The 17,219-nt window shown below is 44.1% G+C and overlaps 1 protein-coding gene across 1 annotated transcript in view; it reads left to right on the forward strand.

Annotated features, from left to right (window-relative positions):
• gabra2a (gamma-aminobutyric acid type A receptor subunit alpha2a) overlaps nucleotides 1-17,219 on the forward strand; it is a 34,844-nt gene that overhangs the window by 2,626 nt on the left and 14,999 nt on the right. Inside the window, exons 4-8 of the mRNA XM_072365524.1 lie at nucleotides 6,008-6,075; nucleotides 11,049-11,269; nucleotides 12,680-12,762; nucleotides 14,163-14,306; nucleotides 17,065-17,217. Coding sequence (XP_072221625.1) covers nucleotides 6,008-6,075; nucleotides 11,049-11,269; nucleotides 12,680-12,762; nucleotides 14,163-14,306; nucleotides 17,065-17,217 — 669 coding nt within the window. The remainder of the gene's footprint in view (nucleotides 1-6,007; nucleotides 6,076-11,048; nucleotides 11,270-12,679; nucleotides 12,763-14,162; nucleotides 14,307-17,064; nucleotides 17,218-17,219) is intronic.

Genomic DNA, 17,219 nt, shown 5'->3' on the forward strand with positions numbered 1-17,219 from the left:
GGCATCAAAAAGGGAAATCAAGGCAGCAGAGGCAGAAATATTCTGACGTTTATTCTCCAGAGGAGGAAAGGCAGGTAGAAAATGTTCCACCTGGTACCAGATACCACAGCAGACCTTCAGAGGAGTCCATTCCTTGGTGGATCAGGGCTGTTCTGGCAGAACAACGAGGAAATCAACCATAAGCCTCAAATATTCACTGAATTCTTGGGTAAATAAATATTCATATGGATATATTTGTCATGCTGCCGATTCTGGATGAGAACCCCGTTGTCACATTAATTATGGTTAACAAGGATGGCTCAAAGCGCGCCCAGGGCATGAGTGACTTAAACAGCTGCTCGGGGCCTTTCAGTCACCAGAGGGCCCCACCTGATGCATATTTATAGGTGACATATTTAGCCCTTTTTTTATTCAAGTTGATTCAATTTTCTGAGGTCTTATTGAGATGTTTGAGACAGACTTTGGACAAAATACCTGTTGGTTTAAGAACAGCCCTCTCTGTTAAAGGGGAACTCCGGTATTTTTAAACCTGGACCTTATTTCTGGCATGAAATTTGTTCATCTGCTCACTGAGAACAGTTTGGTGAAAGTCGGCGTCCTTCAGAAGATATTTAGATAACTGGAGATCCATATAACGGAGCTTAGAGGATGCAGCCTCTAAATAAGGCATTATCTGTCTTTATTTCACCAATACTTTAAGAAGAATGAATGAATGAACGTGTGCTATAGCTCTGTTAGCTCATAGCTGCTGTTATGTGGCTACTTGCAGCTATAGGAGAGCTAACGGAGGGATTTCTACACAGGCACTCTACTGGGACCACTTCATCCACACGCCCCCCTGCAGCACAGTTTATTCACTCCGTGCTCTGTGACAGTCGGCTAACTTCACACACAGTTTGCTGCTGATAGTTTTGTGCAACATGGCAGGATATTTATCAGATTTTGACGACGTGAACGATGACTTTGAGTAAGATGGACGTTCTTACCGGAGTGAATGAGCTGTGCTGCAGGGGGGCGTGTGGATGAAGTGGTCCCAGTAGAGTGCCTGTGTAGAAATCCCTCCGTTAGCTCTCTTATAGCTGTAAGTAGCCACATAACAGCAGCTATGAGCTAACAGAGCTATAGCACACGTTCATTCATTCATTCTTCTTAAAGTATTGGTGAAATAAAGACAGATAAAGCCTTATTTAGAGGCTGCATCCTCTAAGCCCCGTTCACTCCGTTATATGGATCTCGAGGAATCTAAATATCTTCAGAAGGATGCCGACTTTCACCAAACTGTTCTCAGTGAGCAGATGAACGTGTTTCATGCCAGAAATAAGCTCAAGGTTTAAAAATACCGGAGTTCCCCTTTAACGGTCTGTTTGTGTAACAAAGTAATGTGGGAACAATAATGTTCATCTTTCAGAAAGGAACAGCAGTAACTCCTTAGAAGTTGGTGTACGCCATCTCCATTAGCTAAGCTGTTAGCGTTAGCTGCTGCTAAAGGAGGAAATAAATCAGTAAATAAACCATGAGGAGTTATTTCTCAGATGCTTCCATTTCCCTGCTCTGAAGTTCAGGCTCTGAGAGTTGGAACTGATCCTCTTTGTGGCTCAGTTCCTTCAGTCCAGCGTTGAACTGGACCAAGTTGTTAAAACAGTGGGATGAAAAGTGGCTGCTGCACATTCACAGTCTTTAGCTAACTCTGCTGGAACATTAGCCTCAGATATAGTTTATCCACTGGGCTCTGATATCCTCTGAGGCTGCTGCTGGATGGAAGATGCATGCTCCTCAGTGCAGCTGACAGCAGAACATTTCCACCAGAAGCTGGCTTCATCCGTCCAGCAGGGTGGATGTGAGTGGGCGGGGCTTAGCACAGGAGGCGGAGCCAACTTAAGGAGCAACGTACTTTAGAAATGAAAATCAGAACGGCTCGTTAAATGAGGAACTTTCACACAAAGGGGAACTAAATAAATACCAGGGTTGAGTTTATGGGGACACCCTGATATCTGCTCCCAGGAACAGGAAGAAGGGATAATTTCTCACCTTTAAACTTTAAATTCATTTACAGACTGTTTGTTGTCCTGCAGTCATACCAACATGCTTCTGTCAGGCATCTCCAGTTATTTAGTGTCAAAAATAAGCTCCAGAAACCAAAAAAGATCTAATATTTGAACACTGACAACAGAAGCAGAACAATGCTGCCAGTGGGTTTCGTTACATTTGGAGGAAAATGTAATTTTTCTGAGGACGGCCTTCCTGTGAGCAGACTTTTGTTCCTGCTTTGCACTTCTGTGAGAGACTGTCAGAAAGATGTCTTTATGCTTCTGTCAGCCTTCATGTGAACAAAGCTCTCTGGAAACTGCATGTTTGGGAAAATTGCGCCTGCGGTTAAACATTTTGTGTCATTTTCAGCTGATGGAAGTTGAAACTCTTTTATGCAGCGAGGACACACATGCACGAGGGATGACGTGCACGTTCACTGCAGCAGGTGGAAAGCCATCAGTGAGATGATTGAGCGGGTTCAGCCTGGATGGTTTCTCTTGGTTGGACCCAACATCAAAGCAGGCAGACAGGAAAACATGGATGGGGGGGAATTGTTGGCTGCACAATAGAGGTCACCAAGAAAATGTGATTTTACGCATGATGCACGGAGGCAGCCTAATCCCCCCCGCTGCTTTATTTTTCAGCACGCTGGCGGGTGATGTTGAAGTAAATGTACCTCTCCGTTAAAGGTTGATAATGATTTTGATGCATTTCAAACACACAGAAGCTACTTTATCATTCATAAATATAAGCAGCCAGATCAGTGCGACCTCCATTTTGATTTAGTGCTCTTTCACATGAAAAGATTAATCTTTTCAGGGTCTCAGTGACTCACCTCAGGACTGAAAATGACAGAAATAAAACTCGAATCCATTTGCACTGCATTTCAAGTGCACTCATCTACAAAAGTGAGGTTTCCCCAGACAACAAGGCTGAAGTCTCCACATCACACGGACTGATGCTCAGCGAGAGTTGCTGATGTTCCCCACCGGCTGGTTTGGAAGGGAAGAAGCCTTTGGGATGAGGTGAAATGTGTCGTGGCCCTTATTCAAGCTCTCAGGTCCCTGCCGAACTAACTGAGCAGCAGAAAACATACAGATTTTAGAGTCATTTTGACTCTAGGTCAACAAAAAAAGAAAATCCACAAACCACGACACACAGGTTCATAACGGGGACGTTTTCAGTCGTTTTGGGCCTTTTTTTACTCTCTGAAGTGACTGTAAAGACTAATCTAACCTAAACGTTGGAGGATAAATAATCCCGTGTGAGCATTTTAAGGTTTTTCTTTAATAAATGACCTACACGCTGCGGCATGATGGGTTGTCTTCACTGTAAAGGAGAGGAGTCGCCTCCAATATTGAGAAAATACCAACCTGTCCCCCCCAATATACAGAAGAAAATATGTAAAATGCATGTTCTCCTTTTATGAACCCTGTCAAGGGCTCGGTCTCTTGCTATGTCTTATTTATTTTCAGTTTATTTCCGTGTGTTACCATGGGAACGTAACGGCTGCGCCGCGGTCGCCGTTGGTGATGCTAACAACCAATGAGAGTGACCCACCGGGCGCGCCGCCGTCTCAGCAGCGGCTCTCCTTATCTTTACGTTGGACTTCTACTTTTGACGGAGCCGCTGCTCAACAGAGCAGATTGTACCAGAACAGGAAGTCCAACACAGAATCAACAAAATAAACTTCCGCCCCCTTTCAAAATAAAAGAAGTTAAAACAAAAATAATAGACTATTGGACTTTTCATTGTTAATGCATATTTTGAGACATTGACACAATAGAAATGAACCTGGACCTAAAAGTCCTCAGCACATTTTTTGTTAAAGGAAAAGTCTGTAATTTGTTACATCATTAGTTGTCCTTATTAAAATATTTCCATAAACATGCTTTGGGTATTTGGTCGTTTTCCATTGGAAGCTGTCCTATTTGCTACAGAACTACTGGAAGAGCATAATTGTAATTGGTAGGTGTGTTTAAGGTCAGTAAACAGTAAGCAACTAACCAAAACAAAGTGGGGGGGCAGTCACTGTCTCGGAGAAATTACACTATTCCTTTAGATGTGAACTTACATGGTCAATGAAGTCCTCTAAACTATGTTCTAAATGTCCAATTCTTCATATATAAATAAAGAATTGTAGATAATGCACTCAACAATTTTGTTTTTCTTGGACCCCCCCAATGTCTAAACCACGGTTACGCCCTTGCCGTGGCTGCTCTTCATTTAGTAGAAAGTCATGTTGAAGTGGACGAATCCCGTTCTTTCTGCGTCTGTTCAAACAACAAAGTGGTAAAACACGAACGGGATGTTTGATTTACCGGCACGGGGGCTGGAGACGCCCGAAACATCACGACTAACACTGAGCACGGGGGCTGGAGACGCCTGAAACATCACGACTAACACTGAGCACGGGGGCTGGAGACGCCCGAAACCGCCACACGAGGTGAAACATCACGACTAACACTGAGCACGGGGGCTGGAGACGCCCGAAACCGCCACACGAGGGGAAACATCACGACCAACACTGAGCACGGGGGCTGGAGACGCCCGAAACATCACGACTAACGCTGAGCACGGGGGCTGGAGACGCCCGAAACCGCCACACAAAGGGAAACATCACGACTAACACTGAGCACGGGGGCTGGAGACGCCCGAAACATCACGACTAACGCTGAGCACGGGGGCTGGAGACGCCCGAAACCGCCACACGAGGTGAAACATCACGACTAACACTGAGCACGGGGGCTGGAGACGCCCGAAACATCACGACTAACGCTGAGCACGGGGGCTGGAGACGCCCGAAACCGCCACACGAGGGGAAACATCACGACTAACGCTGAGCACGGGGGCTGGAGACGCCCGAAACCGCCACACGAGGGGAAACATCACGACTAACGCTGAGCACGGGGGCTGGAGACGCCCGAAACCGCCACACGAGGTGAAACATCTCGACTAACACTGAGGACGGGGGCTGGAGACGCCCGAAACCGCCACACGAGGGGAAACATCACGACCAACACTGAGCACGGGGGCTGGAGACGCCCGAAACATCACGACTAACACTGAGCACGGGGGCTGGAGACGCCCGAAACCGCCACACGAGGCGAAACATCACGACTAACCCTGAGCACGGGGGCTGGAGACGCCCGAAACCGCCACACGCGGGGAAACATCACGACTAACACTGAGGACGGGGGCTGGAGACGCCCGAAACCGCCACACGAGGTGAAACATCACGACTAACACTGAGAAAGTCAAATGGATTGAAAATAAAACCACATTAATGTGTCTGCCTGACTAAAGGGAAGCTTTTTCCCTGCTTTCAGCAGAACTTTAAAATAAATCGCACCTTTCTGACAAGTAAAGATGTATTTTAGCAGAAAAACTCCATCTGGAGCTGTGACACGTCAGATAATTACAGCCCAACTCTGGCAGCAGCCGGACCTGCGATCAATTAAAGGCCCCCTGTGGAGTCTGTGAGCTCCAGAGGGCCCCAGCAGATGTTTTTCTAAAAGTGGGTCCCTGATTGTTTGTTTTCATGCACACGCACGAGCGCACACGTGCACTTCTGTCTTATGAAAGGCACTCAAAGGGGTTTGTTGTTGTATTAAGATGTAAAAAGGAAAAATGTAACTTTGGGAAGTGGGAATATAAAGATTATGTCAAGACATTAAATAAAAAAATCTCAAATCGCGTGGAAAATTTAAGACAATTAAACATTTATTATCTTTGTATTTAAAATTTTTCTTACTGTTTTCCTTCCTCGTTATTTTACAGACACTAATTCTCACTTTAACAAATGCCACGAGCTGCGAGGAGATGGAAGATTCAAAGTCTGAGGATGATTTGTCTAAAATTGCTCCACAGTTTGTAGATAAAGCTCTCCTCAGGTGGCTGAACCTCTTCCCATCTTTGCTCCAGAGGGACTCAGCCTCCTGAGGTGCTCTTTTCATACCTGACCTTGTTTTCCTCACAGACCGAGTCACAGAAGTGAAGACGGACATCTACGTGACGAGCTTTGGGCCGGTGTCGGACACAGACATGGCAAGTCTTCCACCACAGACACACATTTACCGTTATCTTGATCTAATCTAAAGTACCGGAGAGGACGGGCTCTGCAGATTTCACCCATCGACAGATATTAGATCTTTAGAACTAAACTAATTAGAAACTGTTCCAGCCGTTTAGCTGAAGAGACGCTACAAGTCCACCTCGTTTCTGCCGGGCAGATAGCGGTCCATCGCTGTGGTTCCCACGGCGACTGCCGCTCCACGCTGACTTTCCTCTGCCAGAGAAAGCTGTAGTTTGACTCGTTAAACCACCGATTTGCCTCCTGATTTACTACAAATGCTGGAGTTATTCTCTTCTTTCTTCTGCGAAGTCCACAGACGAGTTTTAGGCTCACTGAGGTCACTTTTCATTTAAAGAATAAAGTTTAAATACTTTGAGGGGAAAGTCAAATGTCAAGAAAGAAGGTTTTTTCATCCCCTGCCACAGATAAGCAGATAATCTGGCTGTTTTGGCTGTTTCAGCAGCACGAGTCTGAAAAAAGTTCAATAAACTGTGGTTTAATATTCTTTCAGAGAGCTGATGACAGCTGAAGTAAAACTCACTTTGTGTTCTTATGGGGATGAATCTGGTGACAGCATCGTGTCACAGAGCTGTGAAAAAGAGAGAAATGGCAGCCTAGTCCAAACACTATTGATCGTCTCTGTAAAACGGGGCTTCGTACACTTCGTGAGATGCTTTTTGTCCAGAAATCTGCCGCAGAACCAAGAGGATCCTGCCTTCCTGGGCCAGTTTGAGTGCGGTTACATACATTCAGCTGATAAAATCTCCCAGAAAGAGACAGACCTGCCAGCACTGCTTGTCCTGTTGCCATTGGAAACCCAGCCAGTCCAATCAGCAGAGCGATGACATGGCAAGGGTCAGACAGTGTTATTAAAAATGATATCTGATCATCCGCTTCCATCCAGCTGTGGTTCGAAGCTGGTGATCTATTACATATTAAAATATGGATGATCATTATCATGTATTAGCTATAAAACCCACTGAACCCACAGCACAGATGCAACTAAACAGAGATCCAACTTCAGCTGCTTTTTCACGGAAGGACGACCCAGAGTGTGTCATTCTTCCATTAATTCATTAATTAATGCTTTTTCTCATCCCATAAAGTCAGCTTCCTTCTGCCAACACTTAAAGACGTTCTGACTCTGAGGAAACCAGGTGATGCAGAGTTCCAGCTGTTATTTTGTCCCATTCTTCCTTAAACAGGTCTTAAGGTGTGCAGCAGTGCGGGGGGGTGGTTGTTTCTCTGCTGGGGACAGGTCAGGACTGCAGGCAGCCAGTCCAGCACCCGTACCTCTTCTTCCTCAGCCAGGCCTTTGGAATGTGGCAGAATGTGGTTTTCCATGGTCTGCTTGAACAGTGCTGGGACGTCCCTGGAAAAGATGTGGCCTTGAAGGCAGCATATGTTGCTGTAAAATCTCAGTGAGCTTTTCTGCATTAATGCTGCCGTCACAGAAGTGGAAATGAGCTTTGCCCCCTGATCCAACCCCATACCATCACAGAGCCTGGCTGCAGGGACTGGCTGCTGACAGCAGGCTGGATGCTGCTTTTGCTCTTTGCTCCATTTCTTCCAACAAAGATGTGGAATACTGATGGGTCTGACCACAGCACACGTTTCCACCGTGTGACGGTCCATCCCAGACGCCTCCGAGCCCAGAGAAGTGGACGAGGTTAGCATCAGGCTTCTTTCCTGCACAGTAAAGCTTGTGAATGGAACTCTGTATTGTGGTGCTTGACAAAGGTTTCCACAGTAATCCCTTGTCCAGGTGCTTCTATCAGCTGCTGATGAATGACGGTTCTTGATGCAGCGTCTGAGGGGTCAGAGGTCACGGGGTCCAGCTTAGGCTCGCTCCCTCGTCCTTTCCACTGAAACTCCTCCAGATTCCCTGAATGCTTTAATGATATTCTGCTCTGTAGAGGCAGAAATATGCAGATCCCTTCCAGTCTTTCTCTGAGGAACTTTGTTTTAAACACAAACTGGAGCTCCTCTGAACATCTTTGCCTTCATGGAGGCTGCTTCAGGACCAGATCCTGGTTATTATCACCTGTTGGAAATAACATCATCATCATTGTTATTTTAGATTTAATGTTCCAGCTTTTTTTAGAACGTTTTGCAGACATGAAATGTAAAAATGGATGTAAATCAATGAAGGAAATCTTGCTTGAAATCTTTCTTTCTGCCGTGGTTAAAGTCACGACTCTCTTTCCAGACTGTTACATGCTCACAGTTAAACATCAACATCCAGTTCTGTGACATCACGCACAGAAACACATGCTCCTTGCAGCCTTAAAAGCCTCGTCTCGACCCATTCTCCAGCCCCACCTGGCGCTCCTCAAATATTAAAGTGCCACAACGATGGAAGTGGTTCTGAGCCCCTGAAAAGGAAGGAAGAAGAGAGATGGTCTCATATTTAATACATGCCATGTCTCCATCAAAACTGCAGCAGATAATTGCACTCCACCGTCTATTCTTTCACATTCCTTGTGCACGCCAACACACACCTCCTCCTGATGGATTGGATGCCCCCCCCCGCTGCTCGCTCTGCCTGGCTGTTTGTGGATGTTTCTCTCCGCTCGATTGTTTGTGCAAATTCTGTGAAAGCAGAAGCTCAGAGAGAGGAAATCTGTGCATTCAGGGGAAGGTTTCCTCTGTTTGTGTTGATGACGATGCCAGAAAGACACATTTCGTGGGCAGGGGATGCTGGGTGGGTGTGTTGGGTGGAGGTACGGCGTCCCGTGAGACTCGGGAACGCACCCACCAGAAAGATGAAAAACATTCAGCTTCTGAGGATCCAACAGAAGATTTCTTGTTTGTGTGATCAGAGAAGATGAAAGAACATGTTTTCCCTCGTCAGTGGTGGAGTACCCCGAGATCTCCGCCGTGCATATCAATATTTATAATGACGTGAACGGGGAGTCGAGTGCATGTGAGGCTGCAGCTCAGCGCTTTTCTTCTTTGTGTCTCAAAAAAACAGAAACTTAAAGCAACACCAGAGAATTTTTCAGCCTTAAAACTGAGTTTATCCAGATTATTTTGATGAATATTGAGATTATTCACCGATTCCAGTGGAGAAAAAGAGTTGGTTCTGACCAACAAATGTTACAGTAAGTGGTTCGGTGATTAGTTTCATGAGTTCCCACCAGCAGGCTGTCAGTTCCCAGTGGGAGTCTTAATTTAGTCGTATTTACTTCACACCACGAAGGCCGTTTATCTCAGAAGGTTCGGCCTCCAGAAAGGAGGCCAGTTACAAACATCTGTCCAGTGACCCACATCCCCTGGCCTGTCTTTGGACTGTGCGCCTGCACTGAAGAGTTGTGGCTTTTGCCTCGTATTATTGGAATATTAAATGATCTATTTGTGGTTATTCCCAGAGCCTAAAGATTCACAGCTCCTGGTTCCTCCAGCAACGATGGAGAAACGCTTCCTCTCAGATGGGGGAAAGGGCTGTGATTTTGATGCAAACTGCGGCTGACACTCGCCTCAGGCGGCAGCCGGATCTGAGGCTGACGGACGGGTCTGATCCGGGACAGGTGTCACATTGGGCCAAACCGCAAATAAAAAAGCTCCATCTGAGACCGAGGGCACAACTGGACAGGAAGGACGAGCCCGATGAAGATCAGAGCGTGAAAAGCAAACCGAAACCATTTAAATCATCTCGGATCGTGTTCTTTGGCAGCAGAACCAGGGGCATGTCTGCAAGGTTTTTGATTGGGGGGGAAATGGAAAAAAATGGAATAAATAATCATCTTTCTTTGACCTTTTTGTGCCTTTTTCTTTTCCTTTAATCACCAACTTTGACATTAATACTTTATATTATAACGTATTGTGTGAAAACAACACATATGATCAGATTTCATTGGACCAAAGCTTCTAAAGTCGAATATTTATGTAGTTTCAGTGCTGCAGAACCACATCTGAAGTATTTCCTCCATCATCTTTCCATAATCCCACAAAGTTTCCCAACAATGTCAATGAAAGCATCCGAGGAAAAGACGATACTCGACTGTAATTTGCTTAATTTTGCTCGTCATAAACATGAGAAATTTACAAACTGGTTATTCAATTCAGTTCAAGTTTATTTATACAACATCAATTTACAACAAATGTCATCTCAAGTCTTTTCAAAGATACAAAACAGTCCAATTAATCATAATCCAATCAAATCCAGTTCATTAAATCCCTGAAATATCTGACGGTACGAAACTGAAACATGTTACGACTTTTACTTTGAGGCTTTTCATCGTAAACTCAAAGAAAACAAGTCAACTAAAGCTCGTCTCACATCCCAGCAAAGAGCTGCCTGGTGTAAAAAGCAGAGGAATTAACGCTTTGGTTTAACTGTGACTGTCAAAGATAAAGAAAGCGTGTCATTATTGCTCAGCTTTTCTTTATTATCAGGAAGTTATTCAGCTTTTCATTTGATCTGAGGAGGATATTTTGGGGGGTAAAAAACAAAAAAAAAGAAGCATACTTCAGTATTATGCCTCCACTATAAAATTAACTCCTGCTTTCAGTTGCGTTCAGGTCATTTTCAGACGTTTCTGAGTGTTTTTACCTTTTTCTCATGACAGAAAGGGGCCCCTGGAGAACAGTTTGGGGGCCACAGCTCATATCAGTCAGTGATATCTGCAGAATCTGATGACATGTTGATCTGGAGAAAAGAAACACCTAAAACACAAAGAACAGAAGGGTTCTGAGGATGTAGGAGAACTAACTTTCATTATCTGTCATCCAAAAGGGTGTAAAGATAAGAGTATTTATTCTATAGAGAGAAATGAGCTTAAATTATGATGTAATCTGGGCAGAAACTACTTAAAAAAGGATGGAGTTGATGCTTGTTTCTTAGCGGGTCGAGCATGTTTGGTTGGAAATGATTCCTGACGCCCTGAATGTGAAGATAAAACCTAATCAAACAGATTGATTACACAGCTCCGTGTCCCATCAGGAGTACACCGTGGACGTCTTCTTCCGGCAGAGCTGGAAGGACGAGCGGCTGAAGTTTCACGGACCAATGAACATCCTGCCTCTCAACAACCTGATGGCCAGTAAGATCTGGACCCCCGACACCTTCTTCCACAACGGGAAGAAATCTGTGGCCCACAACATGACGATGCCCAACAAGCTGCTGAGGATCATGGAGGACGGAACGCTGCTCTACACCATGAGGTAGCCTCACACATCACGAGCGTTTCCTTCACCTCAGCGGTGTGCTGCAGGGGTTCTCATCACCATTCATAGCCTTCCTCAGATTACTGTGGCTCTTAGTGTTTGTATGGTTCCTCCCTGGAGTATAAAGCCTGCAGTGTGGAGGATTTAGGGGATCCTCTGGCAGAAATGCAATATAACATTAATCACTGTTTCCATCTGTGTAGAACCCTGTGAAGATAAGGAAGCTACGTGTTTTTGTTACCTCAGAGTGAGGGATTTATCTCTACAGATGAGTTCCTCGAGTCTCTAAACTGATCAATTAACTCATCCGACAGCACAGAACATTTCCATATCTGGCAGATTTTCTTTCTTTTGACAACTAACTGAACAAATTCCCCAGAGGAAAGATCTTTTGTGCCAGATGATTGTTGGTTCGATCCCAGTACTGGACCAGATCTTTACCCTCAGAGTTACTGAGGGATCGTGGGAGTCTACATGTGATCTGTGAGCTGGATGGATGGAAAGTCATTGTTAAATAAACTTTGGGTGAAACCTTGAGCACAAATGGCACCAAATAGTTACCAAAAAAAAAGCTAAATCCCTCCAAATGAGCCCATTTTTTACTTTAGCACAAATTTTCTTTCATCTTTGTTCTGCTATATGAGTGACAGGGTTACTTCGTCTTCATTTGGACTGAATTTGCTCAGACTTGGACCAGTGACGGTGGACGTAAGGTGAGGCGCTACCTTTGCTCGTCTGTGTGGATGAGGAGGCGTTAGCTTGAAAGAAGGCGACCATTTAAGGTCTCATCCGTTTCCTTCGATGCCTTTGGAGGAAAAACTGGAAGCGAAGAGAATCAAAACATATTCAAACAACGAAAAACTTTTTTTAGCGTTAGTTGGTTTCAACAGAAGGACGGGCTAAGCGTCGCCATGGCAACCCACGTGACATCGGCAGAGTCAGAGGGGTGCTTCGGTTTCTCAATACAACTCCGGTTCTAAGAGGGCAAAGTCACTCATTTCTTCATCTCCTCGTAGTAAAAGTCCGACAGCAGTCCAGAAGGTTGTGGAGTATCCCTCCACCTTCCTTCACTGACTCAGGGACAGATTTTACGAGCAGTGAGCTCACAGGAAGCCTTCCCCTTTAAATTCCCATCACGCTCAATGTTCCCCTTCTGGCTTTAGTCCTTCCTCACTCACCCCAACATGCTGGGCCTTCAGAAAGAAGGAAAACCATGACTTCACTGGCTCTTAAATCTCATCTGTGGGTTTTTGTTGGTGTTCATAACGGTGGCGTGAAGCAGTTTGTGTCCATTAAAACAGCATCTGATATCAGAGTTTTCTTTAAGCCCGACATTAAGTTAAAATGTAGAGTAATGACTGTTGAAAGATTTCCAAATGAATTGGATTTGAATGTGTTTCCTCTCAGGTTAACAGTTCAAGCCGAGTGTCCCATGCACCTGGAGGACTTCCCCATGGACTCACATTCATGTCCCCTGAAGTTTGGCAGCTGTAAGAGTCTCACTTTATCTGCCTGTTCACTTTTAAATAAAAACTGGAACACTGTCGATCCGTCTCCAGTCACGTGTAAAACAAAGGTTTTACACATCAGGTCCGAAACAGCTGTTAAAGGGGAACTCCGGTATTTTTAAACCTCATTTCTGGCATGAAATACGTTCATCTACTCACAGAGAACAGTTTGGTGAAATTCGGCGTCCTTCAGAAGATATTTAGATAACTGGAGATCCATATAACGGAGTGAACGGGGCTTAGAGGATGCAGCCTCTAAATAAGGCATTATCTGTCTTTATTTCACCAATACTTTAAGAAGAATGAATGAATGAACGTGTGCTATAGCTCTGTTAGCTCATAGCTGCTGTTATGTGGCTACTTGCAGCTATAGGAGAGCTAACGGAGGGATTTCTACACAGGCACTCTGCTGGGACCACTTCATCCACACGCCCCCCTGCAGCACAGCTCATTCACTCCGTGCTCTGTGACAGTCGGCTAACTTCACACAGAGTTTGCTGCTGATAGTTTTGTGCAACATGGCAGGATATTTATCAGATTTAGACAATGTGAACGATGACTTTGAGTAAGATGGACGTTCTTACCGGAGTGGATGAGCTGTGCTGCAGGGGGGGGGCGTCGATGACGTCATCAAGAGTGTAGAAAGCCCTCTATAAGCCCCCCGATAGCCGCCAATAACAACACTGAATGATTTGTCTAATGTTGCATATCTGGATGTTAAATTTGAACAGACAGAAAGGTCCAGGCTGAGTGAGGACACCAACAAACTACAGCTCAGATTTGTACTGGATGAAGTGGTCCCAGTAGAGTGCCTGTGTAGAAATCCCTCCGTTAGCTCTCCTATAGCTGCAAGTAGCCACATAACAGCAGCTATGAGCTAACAGCAGCTATGAGCTAACAGAGCTATAGCACACGTTCATTCATTCATTCTTCTTAAAGTATTGGTGAAATAAAGACAGATAATGCCTTATTTAGAGGCTGCATCCTCTAAGCCCCGTTCACTCCGTTATATGGATCTCCAGTTATCTAAATATCTTCCGAAGGACGCCGACTTTCACCAAACTGTTCTCGGTGAGTAGATGAACGTATTTCATGCCAGAAATAAGGTCCAGGTTTAAAAATACAGGAGTTCCCCTTTAAAATCAGGTAAATCCAGCCTCACATGAACAACAACAGCTGACATATCACACTGAGTCATTATTTATTGAACAGAAACTGAGATAAAATAGCAGCGTTTGATCATAGTCAGGTTTTAAATCGCGTGTTTGGTTCAGAGTTAATTTGAAGATGAATCCTGATCAAACACATGTCAGCGAGTACAAAGTCTGTTATTAAACAACAGAGTGTGTGCTCAATCTGTGTTTCATTTCTAACTAAACCAGATGCTTATACCAAGACCGAGGTCACTTACATCTGGACGAGAAACGCCTCCCAGTCGGTGGATGTGGCGGCCGACGGATCCAGACTCAACCAGTACGACTTGGTGGGTCAGACTGCAGGGAAGGAGACCATTAAATCCAGTACAGGTGAGCAAAGTCTGGGAGTCTACTGTTAAATCCCAGGGCTGCGTGGCTCATTTATCCCAACCATTAATACCAATAACAATGTTTCTTAAGTGCGAAGGTTTCTCCTCCATTTAAGATGCCATTGGTTGGTGAGACGCCCTCTAGTGGTCAAGTTGGAAACAGCAACACTCTCAAACACTAAAGACAAACCGATCCTCTATCAGCTGGCTAAATTACACCAATTTCAGATAAAACAATCAACTTCACTCTTCATTAACTGTGTCCATTGTTTTGCCTTCACTTATCCCAAATTCTCTACTTTGACTGAATAAGTTCTGTTCTTATAATTAAAGTTCTTATTATCGTGATCGATTTCTCTAAAGTGTTCCCTCAAACTTCTTACAAGCCACTGATTCCTCTCCTTTCTTCTACTCAATCTGTTGTGCAGAAAAATCTGCTTAAATGGTTAATTAATGGGGCAGAAGAAGATGATTCATTCACCAAAGTCACTGAACTATAAAGGAAACATTATTATAAAATAATTTATAACCTGACTTTAAGTCTACTTCAGACTTTGGAAATAAATCACCAGAATTGTTATTTATTCACTTATTTTTCAGGATTTATGTAGAATAAACTGTGTAGCAAATGTATTCACTGGTTGGTTCAGAACATTTTATTATAATTTAGGTTTTTAATCATGTTTTGACTCATTGACTTGCAAAATTAAACATGCACCGATGGACAGCTTCCACTGATGAGTCTCCTCTCGCATTGATTTAAATTAAGATGTTCGCGTTGAATAAAGAATTATCATGTGTTTAGTACAGTGTGAACAAGGCGCTCACACACACTGACGCCTGAAATCTTTTGTAAAACAGCTGGTGGTCCCTCAGGTCACTGCTTAAAGTCATTTGATTCTCATATTTCTGGTCCATCTTCAACAGAATCAGAAGTAAAAGAAAAACCTGATTGTTAAGCTTCTCATTGTGATGATGCAGAACTGTGCAAAAATCTTGATCCAGCCCTCATTTATGAATAAATTTCCAGGAAACATGAAACAGCTGTAAGGATTTCATGTTCAAACATGAATATAAATCCAGAATCTGAGGCAGAAACAGAGTTTTTTCTCAGTTCTCAGCAGCTTTAAAGTGAATATCTGCTCTGAGCTCCTTTATTCTCCAACACAGCCTGAACCCTCTGAGACAAGCTTTCTGTCATTTCTTTAAGGAGTCTTCAGGAATAGTTCTCCAGGCTTCTTGAAGGACATCCCAAAGCTCTTCTTTGGATGTGGGCTGCCTTTTGTTCCGTTCTCTGTCAGATGATCCCACACTGCTTCAATAATGTTGAGGTCCGGGCTCTGGGGAGGATTCATCCCTCCATAAGACCTGTTGCCACTGATTTTCAGTCCACTTCTTGTGTCATTTGGCACAGCTCAGCCTTTTCTCCCTGTTTCCCTTCCTTAAGAACGGCTTCTTGACAGCCACCCTTCCATGGAGACCATTTCTGATGAGGCTTGGGCCAACAGTAGATGGATCAGCTGAAGGTCCAGATGCATCTCTCAGGTCCTGTCAGGTCACAGCTGGATTTTTTCCTCTTTCTTAAGGACATCACTTTCAGATCCTGTTCATCTGCTGGAGATAGTTTTTTAGGCCTGACACTTCTTCTTTTGTCCTCCACTTGTCCAGTTTCCTCAAATGTTTTAAGGACACACTGCACACCATGCTGAGATATGCCAAGTTTTCAGCTAATAGCTCTTTGGGAATCACCTTGTTGCTGCAGAAATCCTATTTTCTGTCTGTCAAACTGTGTTTTCTTTGCTGTTTTTCATAGATGCAGCTAAAGAAATGGGAACAAATGATGTGTCTTTGTGACAAAGTGCCTAAAGATCCAGTTTAAAATGGCTTCTTTGCTAAGTTGTCTGTTCTGTGTCGACACAACACTGGTTCATCCCTTGAGTTAGGAGCCTTTTTTCTGCCTGAATGGGTCAAAGGTCAGAGTTAAGGGGCTGAACAAAGAAAAAACTGGACTGAAAATTAATGAAAAAGCAGAAAATGTCCCAAGAAAAACTCTGAAAGAGCTTCAGAAAGCTGGAGTTTAAAGATTGAGGAACCATTTTTGCATAGTTCTCTAAATGAACATTACTTAAATTAAAATTAAAACATTTAAAAAGGTGAAAATGACTTAAAGTCTATTATTGATTCAATTTAAAAACATTAGTTTTTTAAAAACCTTCAATCTTTTTATTTCTCACAGTTTTGATGTAAAAAGCAGAGATCGTTTATCCTTCATGCTCCGTTTCAGCTGGTGGAGTCTCAGTTTATCATAAAAAGTCTGCATCAGAGCTCTTTATCCTCCAGAGAAGTGTGCTTTCTTTCATCTGTGCTCCATGCCATGAACTCCTTCCTTTTCACGACTCTTTTTATTAAGTATTTATATTCTTTAGCCAGGAGGAAAATTGGGCAGGAAGGTGGGAGCTGAAGCAAATCCCAAAGTTCATCACAGGGCGACACGAGGCCAGAAAAACAGCCTGATGAATGTTCTACGAATCAAAACATCTTCTAAACTCCACCAGGACCGCTGAGAATTAAAGCAAATAACAGGTTGCAGCATAATAAAAGCCTGGTGTTGCCCGGTGAATATTCAGTTATATCAGGAACGGGTCGAGTGGTCAATAAATCATGATTTTCCTCCACAAGCATTTCCTCTTTCATGATGCATTTATAATAGATGAAACGGAGTATTATGCATGCCTGACACACATGTTGCTGGATTCCAGGTGAATACACAGTCATGACAGCTCACTTCCATTTGAAGAGGAAGATCGGATACTTTGTGATCCAGACCTATCTGCCCTGCATCATGACGGTCATCCTCTCGCAGGTCTCCTTCTGGCTCAACCGGGAGTCGGTGCCGGCCAGAACTGTGTTCGGT

The sequence above is a fragment of the Leuresthes tenuis genome, unplaced genomic scaffold (assembly GCF_036924035.1).
Source record: "Leuresthes tenuis unplaced genomic scaffold, fLeuTen1.0.hap1 SCAF_15, whole genome shotgun sequence".
In the NCBI taxonomy this organism is placed as follows: Eukaryota; Metazoa; Chordata; class Actinopteri; order Atheriniformes; family Atherinopsidae; genus Leuresthes; species Leuresthes tenuis.